The sequence below is a fragment of the Lepidochelys kempii genome, chromosome 8, assembly GCF_965140265.1.
Source record: "Lepidochelys kempii isolate rLepKem1 chromosome 8, rLepKem1.hap2, whole genome shotgun sequence".
Lineage (NCBI taxonomy): Eukaryota > Metazoa > Chordata > Testudines > Cheloniidae > Lepidochelys > Lepidochelys kempii.
The window spans coordinates 15,188,763-15,216,011 of record NC_133263.1 but is presented as its reverse complement, the minus strand read 5'-3'; the positions used below and the strand labels follow the sequence as shown (position 1 = coordinate 15,216,011).

General features: G+C 44.4%; 1 protein-coding gene across 1 annotated transcript in view; it reads right to left on the bottom strand.

Moving 5' to 3' along the window:
• LOC140915637 (organic cation/carnitine transporter 2-like) overlaps positions 1-17,092 on the bottom strand; it is a 45,497-nt gene extending 28,405 nt beyond the window's left edge. Inside the window, exon 1 of the mRNA XM_073355644.1 lies at positions 16,402-17,092. Coding sequence (XP_073211745.1) covers positions 16,402-16,794 — 393 coding nt within the window. The 5' untranslated portion in view covers positions 16,795-17,092. The remainder of the gene's footprint in view (positions 1-16,401) is intronic.
• Positions 17,093-27,249: the final 10,157 nt, after the last annotated feature.

The following is a 27,249-nucleotide window of genomic DNA, read 5'->3' as shown; positions in this document are numbered from 1 at the left end:
CAAGTTATCTGGTCCTGCAGATTTTAAAATTTCAAATTGCATCTACTAAAGTTAAATGTCCACTCTAGTTACTGTAGCAATAGAGAGATATTAATGCACTGTCCAGCTACTTTCCAGATATAGAAGAGGAATATTTATTGCCTTTTTTGCACTGTTAATCATTATTATTGCATACAAACCATTACTTTAAGTGTTACAGCAGATGCTGGAAGAACCCACTCTTTAACCTTGGTATGTCCTCCAAAAATATCTCAAATTAAATGCAAAAAAGATGCTCAGTGGAATACTGGATTAAAAATTGGACATTCTCCATTATTGATATGAGACACAAAACCTTTTCCTGAACAGGTTGGTGAGACTCCCTTTAATAATTCTGCATATTGAACTAAACAGTGGATTAGACCATTTTCACACCCAATGCGAATGTAAATTTCACCAATCTTGCCTGAAACAGTCCCATTTATACAAACTGGAGTTTGCAATACAGATTGTTCTTTTAAAGTTCTCTCTCAGTCAGAATTCACTGAACATGGCTTCACTCCATGTCCTAACATGCGATGTCTCCTACATAATACAACACAGAAGTCACAGGAAAAAAAATGGCCATTCTATCTTGACAAGGAAACAGCACACTGCTAATCTCTGAATTCTTCTCTAGTTCAGAGTCTATCAGACATACACGGCAAACAATTAAAAAAAAAAAAGCGTCTATTACATTCCTGTCACTGAACAAAACTAGGGAGCCTAAACTGACTGGGAAATCTTAGCATAGCACAGCACATTTAACACCTTGAAAATATACAGCAAGTGGCCATTGCCAAACAAATTGAATCCATCAAATCACCTACAATTGACTATTACTAAATATACCAATAAAGCACCACCCCCTGCATAGTAAATACCAATCTCGAATCCTACATTAGTAAAGACCCTCCCCTTCACCCATTCCACCTACTACAGCAACCAATGGAAATGGGCATCTATTTAAATACATTACTACTAACATGGGGCAAAGATCCAATTGGCCAAAGATTGTGTCAAGCCATTTATAGAGTCACTGGCAAAAGCAGTCCATACATAAGTGATTATTCTCAACTTGTCCTATTGTACTTGTGAATTAGCTATATGAAGTAATGTTTAGCTACCTGCTTTTATGGGTAACATGCTGTCCACTTACAGTGTGTGTCCAGGGACTAAAATTTTCTTCTGGTCACTGGCCCAGGGCCATTTCTTGGAAATGTTCACAGTACTGAAAAGTTTTCATACTATTCTGCCAACGGTTACTTACACTAGCAGATGGAGAGATATCCAATATTAAAATGCCACTCCAATTACCATCTTGGCTTTTCTTCCACTCTAATAAAGCGGTTTAGGAGTTGTAATGCTGAGAATTGCTAGAAGCAGAAACCAATGAGAGCAACTTGGAATCACAGCTTTCCAAGGCCCTCCGTTTGTGGAACATCAGTGGTTAAAAATAAAAAAAGTCATTTTAAGTAGGTCAATAAAAGTGTGGGCCAGATAGCAATCAGAATGTTGAAATCTTAAGGTCCAATATCTCATGACTTGTTTGGTCATGAATGAGCACAATAAATGAAGTCTGGAGTCTTCAGTTTTCTAGTGGCATATGGAAATGGTTCATAAACTGTGGTCTACAAAGCCACCGCTGTCACAATAACGAAGTATTGCAATTCTTTAGGAATCATGTTTCCTGCTGGGTGTAGCCAGTCCCGATATCTTGCAGGGACTAAAGCTCTGAGGTGTAACTAACGCAAAGCCTGCACCACTATACTTAAAGGTCACCTGGGTTGTCACTTTCCACTAGAAGTGCTGCTTGGCATTGGTCCAGGACTGAATATAGAATGTCTGAGACCAGAGAAATGAGTAATTTTCATTCCCCAATATCCTTTCAACAAGGTTAATAGAGTTCATGCAATTTGCCTACAATTATGTATCGGGCATAGCAGGTATGTCAGAAGTGGAGTGAAGAGGGACAGGCATTCTTATTTCCATGCTCCCATCTTCTCTTGCTGTTCAGTTCCTCTGTCCCGATAACATGCAAAAATCTATTTTAGAGGTTCTGCTCTCTTCCCTTGGGATGACAGTCATCCCAGGCTCCCAAAAGGTCTTCTCAATGGTTCCAAGCATATCCTGGGCAGCTGCTGCCCACTTTTTTCTTAGCTCAGAGCCACTCCACGTAGCAGAGGAGAATGGGCCCAGTTACATCAAAAGCAAAATAAGTTCATAAAAAAAGCCTTCCTTCCACCCCCACCCCCGTTTTGTATAAATCTTTAAAGCTGCCTGGTCTTTGTCTTCAAATCCAGCATTCGTTTCTATGCAAATGTTAGCAACAGAGTAATCAAATCTCCTGAGGATTCTAAGAGGCTGCAGTGAGTGAAACAACTGCCAGAAATGCTGCTTTCTAATATGTTAGACACCAGTGTTTAGGAACATGATGAATCCTACCACTCAAAACCACGGGCACAGAGTATTCTTGCTGTATAGTGATCTAAAGCTGTTGGAGAACATACTTTATTTAAATGTTACCATTTTACAAGACTTCAGCTCCCAGACACTCTTAACATTGCATTATTTGAAGCTGACTGTCAGGCCGATTGACTGCAGAGTCAAAAACAGCTTCAAGATATCGGTCAGGTGGGTCACACAGAATGTATTGGAAAAGCAAAGGTCATAACGAGAGAGTAGGTGAAACAATAACAATTTTACACATTTGATCTGTTTCAAAACACACTTGGCAAGTGAGTGTCACACTCCATTAATGATAGGTGAAGAGGCACAAACAGGTCATGTGACTTGACAAAGGTCACAGAAGTCTGTGGGACAGCTGTGAATCAGACTCCATGTAATCTGACTCCCAGTCTCTTCATCTGATAGTAGTCCATAACCCACCCTTGCTGTTTATATGCCAAATAATAAAATGGGTGTGGAAAGAACTTAATATCCCTCACACTATCAGATGTTTGATTTGTTCTCTGTACAAAGCCCTAATTTGTTTGTAGTAGTAATTAATGCTTTTCTCTGGAGAATATTTCCAAAATTCTCTACAACCTGTTTTGTTTAAAGTTGGGCATTTGGAACCAAAGTAAACCCCCAAATTCCTAGCATTATAGGAAACTCAGGTCCAAAACTTAAAGCATTTTAATAAATTTAGTCATTATGAATTTCTAATCCTTTAATTCAACAATGGAAAGTATTTAAAAAATTTAATTTTACACTTAAATAGGATTACTATCACAGCAGTAATAAGAGAATTCAACCTGTTAAACTCGCATTTCCTTTATTCTTTCATCATATGCCCCGTAATCAAATAATGATCTGAAAATTTACATAGTACCTTTTAAATAAAAGGAATGAACTTTGAAAACTCCTCACAAATAGCACTTCAATCACAAATGGAATGAAAGTAACACTCTGATGAAATACTACGATTTTTAAAACAAGTACAGCCAAGCTATACAATAACATTCAAGACAAAAAGTGAAGAAGACTATCATACCAAATCAGAAATGCAGGGGAAGTTTAGGTAGAGAAGAATGTACTGTAATTACCTTAACTGAAAATTTGGCCAGGCTACTGAGGTTAACACAATAACTCTTATGAAAAGTTTTGTGAGATCTTCAGTAACCTCAACTGGTCAAGACCACATTTTTACATGCATCCACTACACCTGTAAAATCCTACCTAACTCAGATGGAAGAACAACACTTTGTAAATTAACATGACCAAATCCTGCAGTGTCTAAGGGCTTGTCTACATGGTGCATTAGTCGGCACTAGTGGGATGTAAATTATACTGTTAATGTAGTCACAAAACAGGACTTCATTAGCATGCAGTAGGGAACTGTTAGGGTGCACCAGCAGGATTCATGCAAGCCTGTTAGTGTCAACATGCTGGTGCACGCTACAATTTATATCCCTCTAGTGCAGACTAATGCACCATGTAGACAAACCCTAAGACTCCCAACCAGACAATGACCTGGCTTGACCCTGCTCAGCTTGTGCTGTGATTCTGTCAGACCTCCTAAGAACATAACATACAAACATAAGAACGGCCATACTGGGTCAGACCAAAGGTCCATTTAGCCTTCCGACAGTAGCCAGTGCCAGGTGCCCCAGAGGGAATGAACAGAACAGGGAATTGTTAAGTGAACCTTTCCCTGTCGCTCATTCCCAGCTTCTGGCAAACAGGCTAGGGTCACCATCCCTGCCCTTCCTGGCTAATAGCCATTGATGGATCTATCCTCCATGAATTTATCTAGTTCTTTTTTGAACCCTGTTATAGTCTTGGCCTTCACAACATTCTCTGGCAAAGAGTTCCACAGGTTGACTGTGCGTTGTGTAAAGAAATACTTCCTTTTGTTTTAAACCTGTGGCCTATTAATTTCATTTGGAGACCCCTATGTGCTATGAGAAGGAGTAAACAACACTTCCTTATTTACTTTCTCTGCACCAGTCATGATTTTATAGACCTTAATCATATCCCCCTTAGTCATCTCTTTTCCAAGCTGAAAAGTCCCAGTTTTATTAATCTCTCCTCAGACGGCAGCCGTTCCATAACTTACAAGATAATATGACAGTATCCCATTTTCAAAAAATCAAAATCAACCAACCAACGTACAGTGATAGGAGAACCTTCTTATAACAAACTTCCGATCTGATTTCACTACAAATTTTTCAATGCATTACAACATGTAAATTGCAATTCTATTATAGGGGAGTTTTTCCATGGAGGTTGAGAACATCTTACTGTATGCATAATGGTACTATATAGTAAGCTTCACCACTGTTGTGTATGCCTGGAAAGTTACAGAAGTAACTGCCAAGCCAGTAGTTTGTAATTTATTACTCCCCACGAAGTAGACATGTTTCTCAGATTAATTTAGAACAGCCTTCCAAGGGGAGCGGTAGGGGCAAAAAACCTAACTGGCTTCAAGACTGAGCTTGATAAGTTTATGGAGGGGATGGTATGATGGAACTGCCTACAATGGCATGTAACTGATCTGTGACTGCTAGCAGCAAGTATCTCCAAAGCCTGTGATAGGACACTACATGGGAACGGCTCTGAGTTACTTCAGAAAATTCTTTCCCACATGTCTGGTTGCTGGGTCTTGCCAATATGCTCAGGGTCTAACTGATTACCATATTTGGAGTCAGGAAGTAATTTCCCTCCCAGGTCAGACTGGCAGAGACCCTGGGAGTTTTTCGCCTTCTTCTGCAGCATGGGCCACTTGCAGGTTTAAACTAATGTAAATGGTGAATTCTCTCTAATTTGAAGTACTTAAATCATGATTTGAGGACTTCAATAACTCAGCCAGAGAGGGTGGGTGAGGTCCTGTGGCCTGCAATATCCAGGAGGTCAAACTAAATGATCATAATGGTCCCTTCTGGCCTTAACGTCTATGAGATTACAAAGAACTATTCCACTACAGAAGCACTACTCCGATATTAATGAGGTTCTATTTCCTTAAGAGTGTTCCTACAGACACCAAACATAGATAGACCATTACAAATATCAAATACTTCCCCTAGAGGCTTGCTCAGTTTCACCCGTTATATAAGGAAGACTTTTCTGAATCTTGCAGTTTCAGGCTTTGCCATTTATTGTTTTCTGATCCCAGCACAGGCAAACATAAAAGATAAAAAACAACAAGAAATTGGAAGTATTCTACATGCTAAAATTTCCTTTTTAAAACTGAGCTGATAGTAACGGTTTTATTTTGGTCGACCCTGCGCTTCCCTCCCATCTGCTACCCTGTAAATGAAGGCAGAACCTTCAAGTGACCTGTCATTCTCCCCATTCACTACTTATGAACTTTGAACCAAATTCTGCCTTTAGCTATACCCATGCAAACCACTACACTTAATGGGGTAACATGGGCATAAGTGAAGGAAGAACCTGTCCCTCTGAGAATTATCACACACGTTTCTGTGTTATTTATTTACATTTATCAAGTGCCCAACGCCCAAGGTGCGCTATTACACTATATAAACTATCCAAAAATGCAAACCAGATCCACATCTACAAAAGGATACAGTATATTTCTTGAATTGCTTCTCCTGAAGTTGTGCTAAGCCTTTACAAGGGTCTCATCCGTACAGAAAGTATGGGGAAATTTCAAGCTTTTTCATTACTTTATAAATCAATACAATACAATAAAATAAACCCAAAACAATGGTGCTGGTGGTGAATTTGGGAGGAGTGGTGGAGAAAGGAGCATGGATATAATTGTGAACTAGCCAGCAACTTCTTTTTTAATGCTAAAATTAGTTTTAAAGAGTCATGGAAACATTAGCTCTATAAATATATTGTCTGTGTTATGTCTAAGGTGGTGATGTCTTCATTTTCACTGCAACAACTTGAAATGCTTGTCTACTGAGCTGAAATGCTTGTCTACTGAGCTATACAAATATGGGCTACTTCAGGTAAGTATCTCTGGCTTTTTGCTATTGATTAACTGAGAGGCAAAAAAGGAGCACTTTTCTGTGCTGGGAACTTGGCAGTTTCTCAAAGAGACAATATTAAAAGTACAACAGCAAACTATCCTGATGCAAAGGAAAGATAAGAAGAATTGTAAAAGGCTCCATCAGGAGCTCTTCAATGAACTGAAAATCAAAAAGCAATCCCACAAAAAGCAAAAACATGAACAAATTGCTATGGATGAGTACAAAAGAATAGCACATGCATGTAGAAACAAAATCAGAAAGGCTAAGGCACAAAATGAGTTACACCTAGCAAGGGACATCAAGGGACATAAAAGGTAATAGGAGGTTTTATAAATACATTTGGAGCAATAGAAAGATGAAGGAAAGTGTAGGTCCACTACTTAGCCGGGAAGGAGAGTTAAGAACAGGTGACATCAAGACAGCTGTGGTGTTCAATGCCTATTTGGCTTCAGTCTTCAGTAAGAGGGTAAATTCTAACCAGATACTTAACACAACTAATATTAACAATAAGGGGGAAGGAACATAAGCCAGAATAGGGAAACAAGAAGTTAAAGAATATTTATCTAAAATTAGATGCAGTCAAGTTGGCAGGGCCTAATGAAATTCATCCTAGGTTACTTAAAGAACTAGCTAAAGCAATCTTGGAACCATTAGCAATTGTCTTTGAGAAATCATGGAGAACAGGTGAGGTCCCAAAGGACTGGAGAAGGGCAAATATAGTACCTAGAACAAATGATTAAACTTTAAATTTGTAAGCATCTAGAGGATAATAGGATTATAAAAAATAGCAAGCATGTATTTGTCAAGAACAAACCCACAGCATTTCCTTCTTTGACAGGGTTACTAGCCTAGTGGATAGGGGAGAAGCAGTAGATGGGACATATCTTGATTTTAATAAGGTTTTTGACACAATCCCACATGACAGTCTCATAAGCAAACTAGGGAAATTAACTATAAATTAAATTGCCATAAATTGGATGCATAAGTGGTTGAAAGACCATACTCAAAGAGAGTTATCAATAGTTGGCTGTCAAAATGAGCAGATGCACCTAGTGAGGTCCCACAGAGCATCAGCCCTGGTTTCAGTACTATTCAATCTTTTCATTAATGACTTGGATAATGGAGTGAAAATTATGCGTATAAAATTGGCAGATAACACAAAGTTACACTTTGAAGGACAGGATTAGTATTCAAAATAATCTTGACAAATTGGAGAACTTGTATGAAATCAACAAGATGAAATGCAATAAAGAGAAGTGCAAAGAACTTAATTTACGAAGGAAAAAATTAAATGAACAACAAAAATGGGGAACTGGCTAGGCAGTAATACCGCTGAAAAGATTAGAATGGATCACAAATTGAATGAGTCAACAATGTGATAAAGTTGTGAAAAAAGCTAATATTCTGGGGTGAATTAACAGAATTGTCATATGTAAGAAAGGAAGGAACTATCCTGCTCTAATTGCCACTGGTAAGGCCTCAACTGGAGAACTGGATCCAGTTCTGGATGCCGCACTTAAGAAAAAAGTGGACAAATTGGAGACAGTCCAAAGGAGAGCAACAAACATGATAAGGTTTAGAAAACCTGACCTATGAGGAACTGTTAAAAAAAAAAACTGGGCATGTTTAGTTTTGAGAAAAGAAGACTGAAGGGCAAACTGATAAGCTTTCAGATATGTTAAGTTTCAGAGTAACAGCCGTGTTAGTCTGTATTCGCAAAAAGAAAAGGAGTACTTGTGGCACCTTAGAGACTAACCAATTTATCTGAGCATTAGCTTTCGTGAGCTACAGCTCACTTCATCGGATGCATACTGTGGAAAATACAGAAGATGTTCTTATACATACAAACCATGAAAAAATGGGTGTTTACCACTACAAAAGGTTTTCTCCCCCCCAACCCCACTCTCCTGCTGGTAATAGCTTATCTAAAGTGATCACTCTCCTTACAATGTGTATGATAATCAAGATGGGCCATTTCCAGCACTAATCCAGGGTTTAACAAGAACGTCTGAGGAAGGGGGGACCAAGAGGAAATAGGTTACCTTGCCAAGCTCTGCGATACAACCGCATTTGCTCCAACCCCTCAGACAGAAACAAACACCTACAAGATCTCTATCAAGCATTCTTACAACTACAGTACCCACCTGCGGAAGTGAAGAAACAGATTGACAGAGCCAGAAGAGTTCCCAGAAGTCACCTACTACAGGACAGGCCTAACAAAGAAAATAACAGAACGCCACTAGCCGTCACCTTCAGCCCCCCAACTAAAACCCCTCCAACGCATTATTAAGGATCTACAACCTATCCTGAAGGATGACCCAACACTCTCACAAATCTTGGGAGACAGGCTAGTCCTTGCCTACAGACAGCCCCCCAACCTAAAGCGAATACTCACCAGCAACCACATACCACACAACAGAACCACTAACCCAGGAACCTATCCTTGCAACAAAGCCCGTTGCCAACTGTGCCCACATATCTATTCAGGGGACACCATCACAGGGCCTAATAACATCAGCCACACTATCAGAGGCTCGTTCACCTGCACATCTACCAATGTGATATATGCCATCATGTGCCAGCAATGCCCCTCTGCCATTTACATTGGTCAAACTGGACAGTCTCTATGTAAAAGAATAAATGGACACAAATCAGATGTCAAGAATTATAACATTCATAAACCAGTCGGAGAACACTTCAATCTCTCTGGTCACGCGATTACAGACAAGAAAGTTGCGATATTACAACAGAAAAACTTCAAATCCAGACTCCAGCGAGAAACTGTTGAATTAGAATTCATTTGCAAATTGGATACAATTAACTTAGGCTTGAATAGAGACTGGGAGTGGCTAAGTCATTATGCAAGGTAACCTATTTCCCCTTGTTTTTTCCTACCCCCCCCCCACTTCCTCAGATGTTCTTGTTAAACCCTGGATTAGTGCTGGAAATGGCCCATCTTGATTACCATACACATTGTAAGGAGAGTGACCACTTTAGATAAGCTATTATCAGCAGGAGAGAAAGCCTTTTGTAGTGGTAAACACGCATTTTTTCATGGTTTGTATGCATAACAACATCTTCTGTATTTTCCACAGTATGCATCCGATGAAGTGAGCTGCAGCTCACGAAAGCTCATGCTCAAATAAATTGGTTAGTCTCTAAGGTGCCACAAGTACTCCTTTTCTTTTTGCAGATATGTTAAGGGCGGTTAGAAAAAAAAGACAGTGATAATGCATTCATCATGTTCACTGAATGTACAGCAAGACCAGCAAGGGCGATTTAGGTTACATATTCAGAAATCTTCCTAACTAGAAGGAAAGTTAAGCACCGGAATAGGCTTCTAGGGAAGGTTGTGGAATCCCCATCACTGGAAGTCTAACCTGCTCTTAAAAAGAGCCAACAGGTTGGACAAACACCTGGCAGGGATGGTCGAAGTTTACATGGTCCTGCCTCAGGACAAGAGGCTGGGCTAGATGACCTCTTGTGATGCTTTATAACCCTACATTTCTATGATCCAATATTGTAGAATCAAAAAGATCCTTCAAGTGCAATTCCTTTTTAAAAGCCCATTTTTAATGGCACGGGGTGCCGGCAGGCAGCAGGGTGCCATTAAAAATCCAGCCCGGCCTGCTCTTCTCCGCTCCCCGCCCCCTCCCGCGGGAACAGGGGGCAAGGCGCAGAAGCTTGGTCCTGCAGGTTCCCCTGCCTCTTAACAGCTCCCCTGCCTCTTCCTGCAGTGTGCTGGGTCCCTGCCCCTCCTCCTCCTCTCTGTCCCTGCCAGCCGATCAGCTGATGGCCCTTGCAAGGGAGGAGCAGAGTCAGAGGGAAGGCAGAGAAGAAGCAGGGGCAAGGCCTTGGGGAAGCGGGCCATATCCCTTCCAGCCCCCTGCCGTGAGCACCCCACAACCCCAGCTCATGCCCCCATCTCTGACCCCCCCACACACACACCCAGCCCTCTGCCCTGCACACCCCCAAGGCTCCTGCCCTGAGCCCTGTACCCCCCTCACACACACCCAGCCCTCTGCTTGACTCCTTCACCCCCCCCACAACCCCAGCCCTGACTCTGGCACCCCCACACATCCCCAGCCCCCCCACACCCCATGCACCCCCCAAATCCCTACCCCCACCCTGAGCACCAAATGGGAGCTCCTGCACCCCCCCCCACATTCCCACCTGTACCCCTCCCACCAAATGGGAGCTGCCCAAGTAAGCGCTCCATACCCAAACCTCCTGCCCCAACCCTGAGCCCCCTCCCTCATTCTAGCTCCTGGCCAGACCCTGCACCCCAACCCCCAGCCTGCTCCTTCACCCCCAGCCCTGTGCTCAGTGCACTCCCACCCTCAGCTCAGTGCAGAGAGAGAGGAAGAGAATGGCCAGAACTAAGGAGAAGGTAGGTACCCACTGTATGTGGGTAGGGCCGGGACCTCAGACTGGCAGCGGGCTGAGCGGGTCCAGCAGCCAGGATTCAGGCTGGTAGGAGCCAGTGGATGGAACCCCTGAGCAGCAGCGGGCTGAGCTGCTCAGCCCACTGCTGGTCTGGGGTTCTGGCTGCTGGCCCCTTGCCAGCTGGGGTCCCGGCTGCAGACCCCGCTCAGCCCGCTGCCGGCCTAGGTGAACAGAACCCCACACCAGCAGCGGGCTGAGTGGGCCAGCGGCGTAAGATCAACATTTTAATTTAATTTTAAATGAAGCTTCTTAAACATTTTGAAAACCTTGTTTATTTTACAATACAACAATAGTTTAGTTATATAATATATAGATTTATAGAGAGAGACACCTTCTAAAAAACATTAAAATGTATTACCGGCACGTGAAACCTTAAAGTGAATAAATGAAGTCTCGGCACACCACTTCTGACAGGTTGCAGTCCCCGGATATAAGTAAACAGGATGTCTTTTCAAATTGTGAGCATATTCAGCCTGTAATTTGAAAGCCAAGATAAATGTTTTTCTTGCTCTGACATGACCAGTAACAAAGATTCTGAAATCAGGACTTTCATTAGACTTCCTCATCTTCATATGTTAGTAGCTTTCCCAATGAATACATCTGTTCTCCGTGTATAGTCAGTATCATATCTGCTCATTTTTGACAGAAGTGCGGACTGCTTTTCACTTCTGATTGCCCTGCAGAAGTAGCCTAGCTATGAAAGAAAGCTTAACTAAAGTCTTGTTTACACAGGGACATTCAGGAAAATTAATCCAAATTAACAAAAGGTGGATTAGTTAAATGGCATTAACCCATGTGGACACCCTCATTCTACCCTTAATTCTGTTTATCTTAATTACAAATTAATACACACAGAGAGCACATGTATTAAGAAAGCTGGTAACATGTGAAGAGGAGGAAATCTAATGAGAGTCCGGACATGACTTTTGCTATGCTCAACCACCACTATAATATGCATGTCGATGTCAGTAAATATTTAACTTGGTAGAGAAAGCTTTGATTTGAACTTCAGCCACTGGTTGCATTGTTATATAAACAAGGCCGTGCAGTTTCATTAATCTCTCCTGTTTACTCTTTAAAAAAAGTAAACTTGAATACCTGGAACTTAGGCACATTGCTGGTCTATGCTTCCGTGGGCAATTCCAACTGTTGGTACCATTGTCTCCACTTTCCCACACACCCCCTGTTAATTTGTTTCATATGAGCTCTACAAAGGTGCAGAGGTCTGCCTGCATAGAGCTAATTACATGATCAGAGCCCTACATTGTGAATTTTGGAGGGCACGGACGGTCTCTTCCTATAGGTTTGTACAGTGCCCAGCACAATAGGGTACCAATACTGAGTAAGGCCGTGGGGCACTACTGTAATTCCAACAACAACAAGAATAAAAGAGAGAGGTAGGCTTAGAATAAAGTTTCTTTTTTTAAAGTCAAATAATGCTTGCATTTTGTTAAAGGAACAAACAAAAATGTACAATCTTGCCCTTAACCACTTGATTTCATATTCCCACTAGTGTAAATTTTGCAAATTTTGGGATATTCTAAAAAAAACTGAAAAATTTAAGGATGAACACACATATGACATAAAATTATGATACTTACCACCTGGCATGCAGCAATTACTCCTACCATCTTAACACTTAGAAAGTGACTGAACAGAGGTTTTCAGAATAGCAGACCAGAAGTTGAGCACATTTTAAATTGGCCAAAATATGTAAGACCATTGCGTTATCCAAGACAAGTCTACTTCCTCTTTGTTCCTCCTCTACAGTCCCTTTGTCTCATTCTATTTCAGTGCCAAATTCTGCTCCCAGTTACACCTGCTCACTGCCACTGAAGATAGCAGGGTTTAACAGATGTAACTGGAAGAGGAATTTAGCCCTTCATTTAATTATCACACCTCTAAGTGTTTTAAGAGCCATATATCACTTTTTATTACCATTTCATTCTGCCACTTACTTACATAAAAAAGGAATAAGAATTACATACATGGATGTTTTCTTGAGGGCATGAAGTTTTATTCACCTCTCCACTTATAGTGTTTGAAATGACTCACAAATACAAAAAGCAGTTACAGTATGTATAAAATGATCAAATATACCAGCATCTCTAACTGCAATCTTCTGTTATTAAATGTACACTAGGAAGACTGACATGAGAAAAAGGGATTTGCTTTTAGATAGGAAGAAGCAAAGGAAAGGCATTTTAAACTGCTTCTGCTCCTTAAAGACTGTCACATAAGTGAGGGCCTTTACTGTGGTCATGTGACATGAGACAGAAGATGCTTCAGGCAACATTTTTTTTCCCTAGATTTCAGTTAAAGCCAGATCTGGGACAAAAAGAAAAGGAGTACTTGTGGCACCTTAGAGACTAACCAATTTATTTGAGCATGAGCTTTCGTGAGCTACAGCTCACTTCATCGGATGCATACCGTGGAAACTGCAGCAGACATTATATACACACAGAGATGATCTCTGGGCGTATATAATGTCTGCTGCAGTTTCCATGGTATGCATCCGATGAAGTGAGCTGTAGCTCACGAAAGCTCATGCTCAAATAAATTGGTTAGTCTCTAAGGTGCCACAAGTACTCCTTTTCTTTTTGCGAATACAGACTAACACGGCTGTTACTCTGAAATCTGGGACAAAGGTCCTCTTGGCCATCTTGACAAGTCAGAGAGAGATATACAGCTAAACATGAGATTAATGAATCATAAAAGGGCAGGAATGAGCCAACAGATTAGAGAGTTAAACAAGTTTAACATTGAAAACCTGTAAGTGGGTGAAAGGCCACAGCTCTTGCAAAACTCACCCAGAAGCATAAACATTTGTAAAAGAAGTCATGATGCATGAAGTCTGGGACTGCCAAGTTAACTCCCGCAGACACAGGGATCAGGCAAACAAAATATAGTTTCAAACAAAACATCAGCCAAACTGCACAGACAGTGTGTTTTCTTGAAATTCTAGTGTCACGCACTGTATCAGCTTCCTTTATTCTTACAGTTTGTTACCAGACTCTCCAGCTTTCTGAAGTTTAAAATTCAGCCAGTTTAATTTGCAATTGGGCTGAAACTCAGTACACGGTTTTGTCAGCAAGGAGACAAATTATAAGCTGAAACCATGTCTAAACCACCAAGCCATTGAGCTTTGAAGCATTCAAAATAAAAACAACACAATGTCATGTGAAGTGAAATAATTTTAAAAAGACTCCGTTTTTTATGTTCTCTACAATAATAGTTTAGGCCTTTGCAATAGTGCTTTTGGGCGGTGTCCAGAAAGAAGTTCAGAACAGTTAAGTGTCTAAAGCAGATCTTAAAAAGCAATTTAGGTGATGCATCAGTGCTGAATGGTGAAAGCTGGTGTGGAGATGACAAAACTTCACTAAAATCAGCTGTGAAAATCATTCAAGCCTCAGTCACTACCGAAGCTCATCCGATGAACAGTATGCATCCGATGAAGTGAGCTGTAGCTCACAAAAGCTTATGCTCAAATAAATTGGTTAGTCTCTAAGGTGCCACAAGTACTCTTTTTTTTTTTTTTGTTAACCAAAGCTCAGTAACAGGTGCCAACAACCAATTAAAGTTTTGCCCTGTCTACACTGGCTGGTACAGTGGTGTGAAAAATCATCATGGGCCTTCTCTTTAAAAAAAAAAATCTCATGTGCCAACTTTAATACTGGGACAGCAAAATCCTAAGCCACTGAAGTATGCAGGTTACATCAAAAGAGGCTCAAACTTCCTTTGTTACAGCAATCTCGTAGGCACTGCTGCAGAGAAGCACAATGGTGCATGTTGTTCCTGCTATTTATTTTTAAAAGGTCTCTTTCCATTTCTTGTAGAAGCTTTCAGCAGGGGAAAAATATCACAAGAGCTTGACAGACAAAGTTACATATGATGTGCGGGGGGGAAAAAAGACAGAAACTTTCACAATATCACTGTTCTACCTCATAGCCACATTCCCAGCAGCTTAAATAGAGATGACATAACTTTTTTTTCTTCCAAGTCTCTCCTTCAGCAATAGCTTCCAACACTAACCTGAACTCTTGTCCTGTATATTTTAATAATCTACATTAAACTGTATGCTCTCCAGTACACACACTTTGGCATTCCAAATTATTTTAAAAACAGCATGTACATTTAAGACACAATATAAAAACAGGCAGGCTGCAGAGGCCAACTATAGGTTCCTTTGCAAACACCTACCCAGATCTTCAGTTAAGAAAGAGACATCAGCAAAGCCCAGCACAAACTTCTCTGTGCAAAGTGGCTTGCTTCACTAGGGAATGTCCAATTTATTTTAATATTAACATTTGGTAGGCATATCTGATTTCATAAATGTGTAATCAGAAGTTTCACTTGATTTAATAAGATCACCAAAAACAATATGTCCTGGGTTTTGTAAAAAGTCTCTGTAATTTGATAGCACCCTGTTAAATGGAGAGAGCTGATGACTGTATTACTGTACAATGTTTCTCTAAACAAAAGCTCACTGTTGTAATGATTTTAGTTTGGTCTCTCATATTTACATAGCAATGATTAGTTAACCTGTTAAAACTTTCGGAAGGAGGGAGGGAGGAAGGAAATAGATTCAGTGACCTGAACAGTCAGAGAAAAGTCAAGAGGGGAAAGTGTAGGGCTGATGTAGCTACAGTAAGCAACTCAAGATGAACAGGTCCCCAGAGTAATGCGCCCAGTATTGGATATGCAGTCCCAGAAGTGTGTAGGTAGTGGACTTCAACCTAGAGGACAGGTGTATTTATGGCCTGCAGTCTCCCCTCCTGCAAGCATACTTATTGTTACACACTAGGTAACCATGGGCCCACTTTTCCCCTTCCACCAAGTTTCAGAGCTCCCATCCACTCCACATCTCAACTGAAACAGTAGCTACTGGAGTCAGTAGACACTAGTTTCAGAGTAACAGCCGTGTTAGTCTGTATTCGCAAAAAGAAAAGGAGTACTTGTGGCACCTTAGAGACTAACCAATTTATTTGAGCATAAGCTTTCGTGAGCTGTAGCTCACAAAAGCTTATGCTCAAATAAATTGAGTAGACACTAGGTCCCACATCCTGTGACAGAGGGACTGACAGGTAGAATTCTGTCCCATGTCATGTGTCGGGGACTAGGAAGCAAAGCACAGTATCTCTCGGTATTACTGACCATTTATGCACCAAATCAGCACATCATCAACATGGCAGGGCAGGCTAATCCCCAGTGCCTCCAGCGGTTACCGATACACTCAGACCCCTGACCCCAGCCCTCCAAACTCCTACACTGGCCCCACGTGGTTGGCACCCCCCTTCCCGACCCCCAATCGCCAGCACCTCCCAGCTTGGGCACCCCACTCCCGGTGCCCCCCCTCCCAACACCCCTCCCAGCAGCATCCCACGCCTTGGCCCCACCCCCCAGCCTTCTCCCCATCTCCATCACCCCAAGACCCCTTCACTCCCCACCCCTCTCGCCCCTGGCCCCCAGGGCGGCCCCCCGCGCCCGGGCGCACCTCGGTGACGATGGTGGAGCGGTAGATCTCCCGGCTGTACTCCCAGCCGTCCAGGCACTTCTCCTGCTCCAGCTGACTCAGGTCCACGTCCCGGCCGGGCTGCAGCCCCAGCGCGGAGAAATTGGCCAGCGACTCCAGGCGGTAGCGGCGGCACCTGCTGGGCCCCTCCCGGCCGCCCTGCAGCTCGCGGGGGATGCTGGCGTTGAGCCACTCGCGGCTCAGGTTGGCGCTGGGGGGCACCCGGCAGCGGTGCTCGGGGATGCCGGCCAGGAAGACGATGGAGAGCCCGGTGAAGCCATTGGGGACGATGCTGGCGCTGAGCAGGAAGAAGATGAGGCGCTGGAAGGGGCCCCACTCGCCCAGGAAGGCGGTGACCACCTCGTAGTCCTGCATGGCGGGGAGCCGCCGGCGAGCGGCGGCCGCGCGGCGCTGGGGTCCGGCGCTGACGGGCGGCGGCGGCGGCTACACGCGGCCCCTTCTGGCGCGGAGAGCGAGCGGCCGCCGCAGAAGGAGCCGCGGGAGGCGGGGGAGTGGCTTGGCAGGCGCCGGCTGGCGGCGTCCCGCCCCCGACAGGCTCCGAGCCCTGGCGCTGCCCATCCTGGGGCCGCGGCCGAGCCCAGCTCAGCTCCTGGGCCCCGTCCCTGGGGCAGCCCCCAGCCCGGCGCGCCGCAGAGACGTCCGGCTTCCGGAGCCCCAGGCCAGCAAATGGGCGCGGAAGCCGGTGGCAGCCGGGCAGGGGCTCCAGCCGCAGCCGGGGGCGGTGACACGGCCTGTCTTCGCCGGGCTGAAGGGGAGCAGCCGGGCCCTGCAGCCACAGGGATTGGCCCTGGGTAGGAGACAAGATGCAGCCCCTGGGTTGTGTAATGGATCTGGCATCTTTCCCGCGTCCTGCTCCCAGTTGGCCTGAATCTCCTTCCTCCTTGTGTGGCCGCTTGCCCCCCGTGCAAAGTAAGGACCCAGGCTAGCTCCACTGTGCGGGTTCAGCCAGTCTGGGGGCCACTTCTCCCCTGCAGCGTTTACAGTCGAGTTTAAGACGAAGTGTAACGAGTGGGAGAATAATGGAGGAAAGATGAGGAGAGCGGAGACAGCGCAAGGCAATGTGCTTTAACAGGAGATGAATTTAGCGTCAAATGCCTCCCAACATGCACGATACATCTGCCACATCCCAGCCTGCCGTACCCTGTCCACGTGGTGCACCGTGCTAACCCGCATTGGCAGTTCCTTAATGGGCTGTGATCTAGTCCTCTCTGAAAGGAGACTCCCCTCCCAGTGAACCCGTCTGGAGGGCACCCTAGGATACAGGGGGGTCCCTGATATGAGGCTGGAGGGGGGGGCATGTAATACATGGGTGGAACAAGGGGGGATATTAGCCCTGGTCTACACTAGGACTTTAGGTCGAATTTAGCAGCGTTAAATCGATGTAAACCTGCACCCGTCCACACGATGAAGCCCTTTATTTTGACTTAAAGGGCTCTTAAAATCGATTTCCTTACTCCACCCCTGACAAGTGGATTAGCGCTTAAATCGACGTTGCCGGCTCGAATTTGGGGTACTGTGGACACAATTCGATGGTATTGGCCTCCGGGAGCTATCCCAGAGTGCTCCATTATGACCGCTCTGGACAGCGCTCTCAACTCAGATGCACTGGCCAGGTAGACAGGAAAAGAACCGCAAACTTTTGAATCTCATTTCCTGTTTGGCCAGCGTGGCAAGCTGCAGGTGACCATGCAGAGCTCATCAGCACAGGTGACCATGATGGAGTCCCAGAATCGCAAAAGAGCTCCAGCATGGACCGAACGGGAGGTACGGGATCTGATCGCTGTTTGGGGAGAGGAATCCGTGCTATCAGAACTCCGTTCCAGTTTTCGAAATGCCAAAACCTTTGTCAAAATCTCCCAGGGCATGAAGGACAGAGGCCATAACAGGGACCCGAAGCAGTGCTGTGTGAAACTGAAGGAGCTGAGGCAAGCCTACCAGAAAACCAGAGAGGCGAACAGCCGCTCTGGGTCAGAGCCCCAAACATGCCGCTTCTATGATGAGCTGCATGCCATTTTAGGGGGTTCAGCCACCACTACCCCAGCCGTGTTGTTTGACTCCTTCAATGGAGATGGAGGCAATACGGAAGCAGGTTTTGGGGACGAAGAAGATGATGATGAGGAGGAGGTTGTAGATAGCTCACAGCAAGCAAGCGGAGAAACCGGTTTTCCCGACAGCCAGGAACTGCCAGCACCCTGGAGACATAGGGTGACGGTTACCTGAGCGGGCTCCATGCTTGCCGTGGTATGGCGTCTGCACAGGTAACTCAGGAAAAAAGGCGCGAAACGATTGTCTGCCCTTGCTTTCACGGAGGGAGGGAGGGAACGGGGCCCTGACGATATGTACCCAGAACCACCCGCGACAATGTTTTAGCCCCATCAGGCATTGGGATCTCAACCCAGAATTCCAATGGGCAGCGGAGACTGCGGGAACTGTGGGATAGCTACCCACAGTGCAACGCTCCGGAAGTCGACTCTAGCCTCGGTACTGTGGAAGCGCTCCGCCGAGTTAATGCACTTAATGCACTTAGAGCATTTTCTGTGGGGACACACACACTCGAATATATAAAACCGATTTCTAAAAAAACGACTTCTATAAATTCGACCTTACTCCGTAGTGTAGACAACCCTTAGAGGGGGACTGAAGCCTGGACACAGATAGAGTCCAGGCCAGGACCCAGAGGGAGATGAAGACACAGGAAAGATGGAGTGGGGTTCAGAACACAGTGGGGGACAAATAGAGAGGGGGGACTAGAACATGGGGAAGGGCAGATGGGTGGGGAAGGCTAAGGATATGGGACAGGGAGCAGACCACAGGGCAGATGGGCTGGGGAATGGAGCAGGATGCTAGAGAAGGGGGCTTACGGTATGGGGTGGGAGAACCCCAGGGACAGATAGGATCGGGGCATAGGACTCAGTGGATCAGTAGCCTGGAGTAGGAACAGTGAGTGGGGATGGCGGCAGCCCCCAGGAGTTCAGAGGCAGATGAGGTGGGAGATAGATGCAGGGGCAATACCCTGGGTGCGATATGAGTGATTCAGTGCATCTGCCCTCCCCTGAAATGAATGGCACATTCCATGGACCACACATGTAATTCAACAGGGCTGGGTTGTGTATAGTAACACTAATTTCAGATATTTATGGAGTGTTGCAGAAGACCCTTCCTGTGCTGCTGCAGGCCTAATTTCCTATAATGTAGTTCCCCAAAAACCATTCATGGCAATTGACAGAAGCTGCCATGGAGCAAAACCAAATAAACCTTGAAGTGTTGCGCAACTATTTGCAATCTTATCCACAGTTCTCATTTACAGTATCTGAGTCAAAGGTAAAGCAGCTTCACTTAGCAGTTAAACATTGTCACCCAAGTGGCTAATCAAAGGTTGGGGCCCTGGAAATGTTCCATTTGGGAGTAGAAATCAGTGATAGATATTGCTTAAAAAAACCTTTGTGACTCCCAACGCAGAAAGTATCAAATAGCAGGAAACAGGTTTTTTTGCTCAGAGCCCCAAGAACACACTTTTCAGCCTGAACCTCTGACCCAAGAAATCTCTCCTTAGGTTTCTTCCAGGGTCATACCCCGCTTTCGGCTGCTCCTTGTGACTAGGCTGTCTCTGCTCATGCATGCACATATCCAAAACAATACTCAGCAAAACCCCTCTGCCTATTCAGTCCAAAAATTTCTGGGCAGGTTGGTTCACAACCTCCCTTTTGTTTTAGGTTGGGGGCTTGTGATTAATTTATCCTGGCAGTTATGTTAATTGAAGAGTGTGTTACACTCAAAGAGGTTTGTGATGTAAGCAGTCACTACTTCTCAACATAACCATATTTTATCTCAGACAGCAATAACACATCTCTCTGATGAAAATTTAACTTTTACCAGGTAAGAAAACAATTAAACTTTAAGAACCTGTATTTACACAGAGTAAATTTACATGAAAGGTCACAAAGTCAAGGGAAAGGAGAACTCAGAAGCAGACTTACCACCTCACTAGATATTCCACCCAGTATGTGATTCAGAGTGGGTCTATGCCAGCAGATCTAATAAGGGTAGACTCCACAAGGAAAGCCGTGGCTGAGGCACTTCAGTGTAGAGTCACTATAGCCACCGGAGAGATTCTCCCAATGGCGTAGTTAATCCATCTCGCTGAGAGACGGTAGCTATGTTGATAGGAGAATTCTTTCGTCAATCTACCGCTGTCTAAAACGGGAGACAGATCTGCTTAACTATGTTGCTCGGGTATGTGTGTTTTTTTCACAGCCCCGAGTGACGTAGCTGGGTCAACTTAACTTTTGAATGTAGGCCGGGCCTAGCCCCGCCGCTCTGCTCTGTTGGTGTGTTAAAGGTAAAACAGGGTATTTTTTACTCAGTCGCTGTCCCCCAAAAGGACCAAGAGTCAGAATTTCTCCCTAGGGCTCCAGAAAATGCTAAGAAAGGAGACAGGCTGCTGAACTTCCCCAAACACCATGGCCCCATAGAGTGTGGTTTTTCCAGCCGGCAGTTTGTACAGTCATCGCCCCACAGCTGGCTGCGTTCAGTAGCACTAAACGGCCCAAGTCCCAGGACATTCCTACTTTTTTAAAAGGAGCAGCAGAGCATGCTGCACCATGTGGTAGCCTCGGCTTTCCTTGTGGAGTCTACCCTTATTAGATCTGCTTGTCCCCCACTTTGTTGGTGCGGGCATTTGGCCTCAGCAATTCTAAATCTCTGGGCTTGTCTACACTGGCAATTTACAGCATGGCAACTTTCTTGCTCAGGGCTGTGACAAAACACCCCCCGCATGCTGCAAGTTTCAGCGCTGTAAAGTGCCAGTGTACCAGTGCTAGGAGCCGTGCTCCCAGCGGTGGTAGCTATTCCCCTGGATGAGGTGATTTTTTTTATAGTGCTGGGCAAGCTCTCTCCCAGCACTATGCTGTGACTACACAGCCACCATAAAGCGCAGCAGTGCTTTGACGTTGCCAGAGAAGACGAGCCCTAATTCAGTAGGTAAGGCTCAACAGAGTGGACTAAGAAATGGCTCATGCTCTTAGCTGAGTTGCCTTGCTTCTAAGTTTAAATCAGACCCTGGGCATGACCTTTTTATGGTAGTACTGTATTTAAAAAAAAGTGCCTGTAAGTCTTTTAGAATAATTACTTAAAACATAGAAGAAAACACCACCTAGGGCTTCAAGCACAGGGATTCTGTTCTGTTCAGGTTTCAGAGTAGCAGCCGTGTTAGTCTGTATTCGCAAAAAGAAAAGGAGTACTAGTGGCACCTTAGAGACTAACCAGTTTAATTGAGCATAAGCTTTGCATCCAATGAAGTGAGCTGTAGCTCACGAAAGCTTATGCTCAAATAAATTGGTTAGTCTCTAAGGTGCCACAAGTACTCCTTTTCTTTTTGTTCTGTTCAGGGCTCCCTTAAAAAAAAATCAGCACAGGTTTGTGGCTTGGTCTTTCCTGAGTTTATCTACAATGCTGCTCTCTGTGAAGGTGAGCAGCTGTTCTAGGTGCAGATTTTATTTGCTTATTTTTAATTTTATTTCCCATTTGGGAACTTATCCTTATGATTCTGCTTTAAGAGGAGGAGTGAGATTTGGCACAGGGATTGCTCCAAAAATATTGCAGGGGATGAGGACTCTCCCTGCAGTCAGAAAGAGGACATGGCTTGTCATCTCTTCTGTGTAGGGGCCATATGACCAAAATAGGTTTGCATTTCCCCTGGAGAGTCCAGCCTAGGATATCAGTAGTGAATCTTTGTGAGCCTGTTGCTGAGGTGGAAGCAGGGGACTGAGTCCAGCAGCCCTGTAGCACACCCTCCAACTGCAACTTGAGTAGAGGTGGAGACAGAGGAGGTAGCTGAGCAGCACACCCAGCACAGGATCTAGGCACAATCTTTCTTAGTTTTGCTGAGATTCTCTGCTGGCTCTGTTGGTACATCCAAACCCTGATCAGGGCAGGGGAAAGGGAGGGTTCTACAGGGGGAGGGAACCCCACCCACAATAGGCTGCTGAAATAGTGTCTGAACCTTGTTCCTGGAGCCAAAATTTTCCACTCCTGCCAGGCTCTTTTCCTGCGGTCTTGCCTTCTCAAGGGTAAACTGCATTCTGACCCCAGTGTTGGCTAAGCTCCCCAATGAGACATTATTCAACAAGGAGGAGGAAGCAGGAGACACGGGCCTTTCCTTTTGCCTTTGGCTTTCTCAGTCTGGCTCTCTCCCTGAAGCCTGCAGCATCTGCTGTAAGTGCCTCAGAGCAGGAAGTGGAGCTGAGGGGAGAGTCTCCTCAAAAGTCAAATGCAACCCCAGGACATGGCTTGGAATTAGACAAATCGTTGAGCTGAATTTTAGTCTGACATTTGGAATAAAGGGTTGGAATTCCCTCAGGCTGAAGTACTCATTGTAGTGGAGTTGTGGACCTTAGCACAACGAGGAAAGAGATGTCGTCTGAGACCTTAAAGGCCCCTGTAGACTTTGCACAAGCAGTGCTTTCATGGGTGGATGATTTTGCAGGCATGGTCCCTCTTAACTTAAAATCCCACTGTTTAAAGGGCTTCCCTCTCTGGAAAAGATAGTGGTACACAAATCTGTTTCATGCCGGTATAGGGAACGGTGCTCCCAGAGAACAGGTGCCCAGGCAGCTCAGTTCCTGGCTCTTAGTACTCTAGTGGGGAACATTTCAGAAAGTTGAGGCTAATCAGATAAGTAGAGATTTAACCATGCCTGGCCCCGCCCGACTCCACAGAAAGGAATACCAGATGGCAAGTTGAAGCAGTCCCTGAAGTAGAACGGGAGAGAATATCACTTTGTGAGTGCTCGCTGGTGCTGAGGCAAGGTCAAGAGCTGCCCTCAGCAGCCTTGCGGCAATTTGCAGGACTGTAACTCAGGCCTGGCTATCGTTGGACCCCCAGACTGGTGCCAGGCTCTTTCATGCTGAGACCAAACGATTACCCACAGCTTGGATCAAAATGAATTTACTGGACATTATTCCCAGGATGTATTTAATGGAGATGTGCAAGAATCACAGGCACGGTTTTGTCCCATTCCCATTACTTATCAACCCACAGAAATGCTGATATATGGAGGAAACCAGCCATCTACTTCAGATAGCAGGGAAACAACCCATTCCCCATAAAGGGCTGTACCCTCTCCTATCCTTAGTCTCAGAGAATCAGAGATAAATGAGAATATAGCTCTGTCTGAAACATCTGAAAAAAGTCTTAAACGAGGCTTATCTTTGCTTTCCCATTTTCTCAACTTTGGTCATTAACATTTTATAAGGCAAATCCTTCTAGGATCATAGGAGTATTAATATTAGCTTTAAGGATGAAGGAAATTCCCTTTCATCTCTTCCTGGGCAGTTCTGTACAAGAGAAAGAAGAAACAAACAGAATGAGACAGCTTCTGGCTTATCTTGGTTTCAGAGTAGACACAATGAATAGATGTGGTGCCAGGAAAATCAGTCACAGAGTATCAGGCAGAAGATCTCATTTCAGAGGATTGTAAACAGAAGACAAAAAAACACCCAAAAAGGAAAACAAGTGCAGTTACAGAAACAAAAATCCAATCTGTATTGGAGCCTTTTGGAAACACTTGTCTCATGCAATGATGTACTTAAAAAATAATAGCACGTAGATCTCAAAGCACTTTATAAAGAAAGTCAGTATCATTATCCCAGTTTTACAGATGGGGAAACTGAGGCACTGAGCAGACCAAAGTTCATATGCAATTTATCCAGTTATTTCCCCCTCCTCTCCTGCATCTCATTCTATTACATCTGTTCATATTTAAAAAGATGACCTTGCTTCCCACATTGGAGACATATAGCTGTAAAAAAATAACATTGTAATTGATCTGCAAGCCTTAGCACAACCAAGAATGGAAAATTTATGAGATTTTACCTGAAAAACAACTTTAAGTGGTAAGTTCCATAAATCCAGCCCACCTTAAAAATGGAGGAATCATTACAAGTCAGGACAGTGATGAAAATTGACATCCAAAGCTTCCGGTTTATGTCATTAGGGGAAACTGTGCCCATGCTCACACTGTTGGAGAAACTTTGTGCTAACTATACTTGCAAAAAACAAATCGAGTCTCATTTAGGAAAGCCAGATAGAACTAGCCCAGCTGTGGCAGTAATCTCAACTGAACAGAACTTCAGGGGTGGTGCATTTCCCTGCTGCCCGTAACTAACAGGTCTTGTTCTGCCCCCAAGATGTAAGCAGGCTGAAATCATCTATTGTAGCAGATCTTATCACACAAAGGGAATTTTCAGGTAACTTTGCATACATTTCCCCAGTGTACTGTGCTTCACTTTTCTCATTTGTAAAGTCGGTGGAATAGTCATAGAAAACTCAAAGTGTGGAGAACATATGAATATACCTAAATCATTCACAGGCAGTCTGAATGTTCCAGTGATCTCCAAGGGTAGTAGGACATGACCAGGCGTCTGATTCTGCGAACATGTACATGTAAAGACTTGGGAAATTGGGCCCTGGTAGAGTCCATATGTGTGTATTACACCAAACAGCAACCATACAAAAACTGCAGATTGAGGACTTGGAATGGAAGACAACATTTTAAAATGAGTGCAGGTGCAAAATGACTTCACCTGTTTGATGACATCCAGCATGTAACTCAAACGTTACTGTACATCTCTCAATGTGCAGGTTACCTTAAAAATAAACAGTCCTCTTCTGTTTTTAAAGAGCCTTATAGACTGCAAATTTTAGAATATGAAGCAGTGAGTTACAGGAACTCAACTAAAGCAGCTTCACAGACTTTCAAAGAAATAGTACAAGGCTCACATCATGCAAGGAAATTGTTTAAAAAATTACTCGAGTTGCCCCTCTGCTCCCCAACCCATTTCCTGCCAACTGCTGACAATTTCATCAGGCTTTTAAATAGGAAATGCTAGTTTTTAGTGATATAAGCCCTACCCCATACTTTGACGTTCATTAAGATGCCCAATTTCAAACTCCCATTGCAGATAGCATCAAAAAACATGGCTTAACTGGTATATTGGACTTTTATGTCGGGTTGATGCTGCAAATTTGTTTAACTCTTTCAGTGATCTTTGTTTAAAAGTCTATTCAATTAGTTTTACTTTTGCTGCTGTAGGATTGATGTCTGATTCCCATACTGCTTTCTGGGACAGAGTGCTAGACATTAATAAAGTTTAATTATGGGTATGGCGTTCTACTACTAAACTGAACCATATTTTTTAAAATTCTAGACTAAAAGGTCCCAATTAGAACAGTTACTTACGCTACAGTAACTGTGGTTCTTTGAGATGTTATAGTCAGTGTGGATCCCAATGTAGGGGTGCAAATGCCTCATGCTTGTGAGATGGGACCTTTTTGAGTAGCAGCATCTTTGGGGCCCCGGCATGTGCCTTATGCCACCTCATGTGCAAGGGTATAAAGGGAACAGCAGCTGCAACCCTGACCCAGTTCCCTTGCAGTTGAAACCCTGTCATAACTAAGGACTCAGGGATGGAAAGTAGGTTGTGGGATCCATACCAAAGTACTCTGTGAAGAACCACAGTTATTCCATGGTAAGTAACCATTCTTTCTTCTTCGACTACGTGTCAGCGTGGATCCTGCTGTTGGTGACGGGTGAGCAGTAACCTCCTCGGACGGTGGGAGTGAGGTGTTCTAGCTGTATCAAATAGTGATTGGAGTTACTGCTGTCCCAAACTTGGTATCTGCCCTGGCACCCATGTCAAGTGCATAATGTTTCAGGAAAGTCACTCCATTACTCCTCATTGCAGATGTCAAAGACTGGAGCATTACTGAAGCAGGCGTTAGATGCAGCCTGTGCTCTGGTGGAGTGTGCCTTGATGTTAGAAGAGAAAGGCTTACCTGGCAGCTGATGGCAAGTACGAATGCAGTGTGTGATCCATTTGGACATTTTCCATGGTAAGATAGCTTGGTGTTTGGACAGGCCAGATACAGACACAAAGAGACAGGTAGAAAGACAAAAGGACTTGGGCCCAGTAAGGTAATACAGTAACACTCTGGATTCATCCAGGGTGTGCAGTTTCTTCTCAGGGAGCAGCTTTGGGAAGAAGATTACCTTGTCAGTCAATTGATTTAGGTGAAAGTCTGAGACCACCTTAAGGGTGAACTTGGGGAGTGGTCTGAGCACCTCCTGTCTCTATGAAAGATTGTAAAATATGCTCCAGCCATGAGAGCCTGGAGTTCACTGACTCTCTGAGTTGAGGGGGTGACCCCCAGAAAGACCATTTTTAATGGTAAGGTGGTGCATCAAACATTCTGGCAGTGGTTCTGAGGGAGGCTGCATAAGCTTCAGGTGACTGACAGTGAGGTCCCAAAGGGGAGCTGGGTCTCCAAACAGAGGTTAGGACTTTTGATACTGTGGGATGTGAGAAGATCAAGTGTGACACACCTGATGGACTTCTCTCCAGAGGCTTTGCGTTGTCTGTTCTTTATGAGAAGACACTGAGCTCTGCCTGGAGCCTCAGCCTCTGTGCTGTTGATGCCAGACTGTGTGTTAAAGCAGACACTTACGATCTCAGATGATGTAGGTGTCAGGCGCAGTGCTGGCATTGATGCCAGTACTAGCTCCTTTCTTGGTACCATCTTTTCTGCCCGGGCCTTGGGTGTAGCATGTCTTCTGGATAACACTGGCTTGTCCACTAGCAGGATTTGAGAGCTTGTCTCCTCAGGGTCTGATGAGACATTCATAGATTGTGCCAAAAAGTGGCGTTTGAGCCTTGTGTCTTGTGACTTACATGTTCTGGCAAAAAATGACAGACACACTGAGCAACTGCTAGGTATGTGCAATTCCCCTAGGTAGAAAGGCACCTTCTGTGT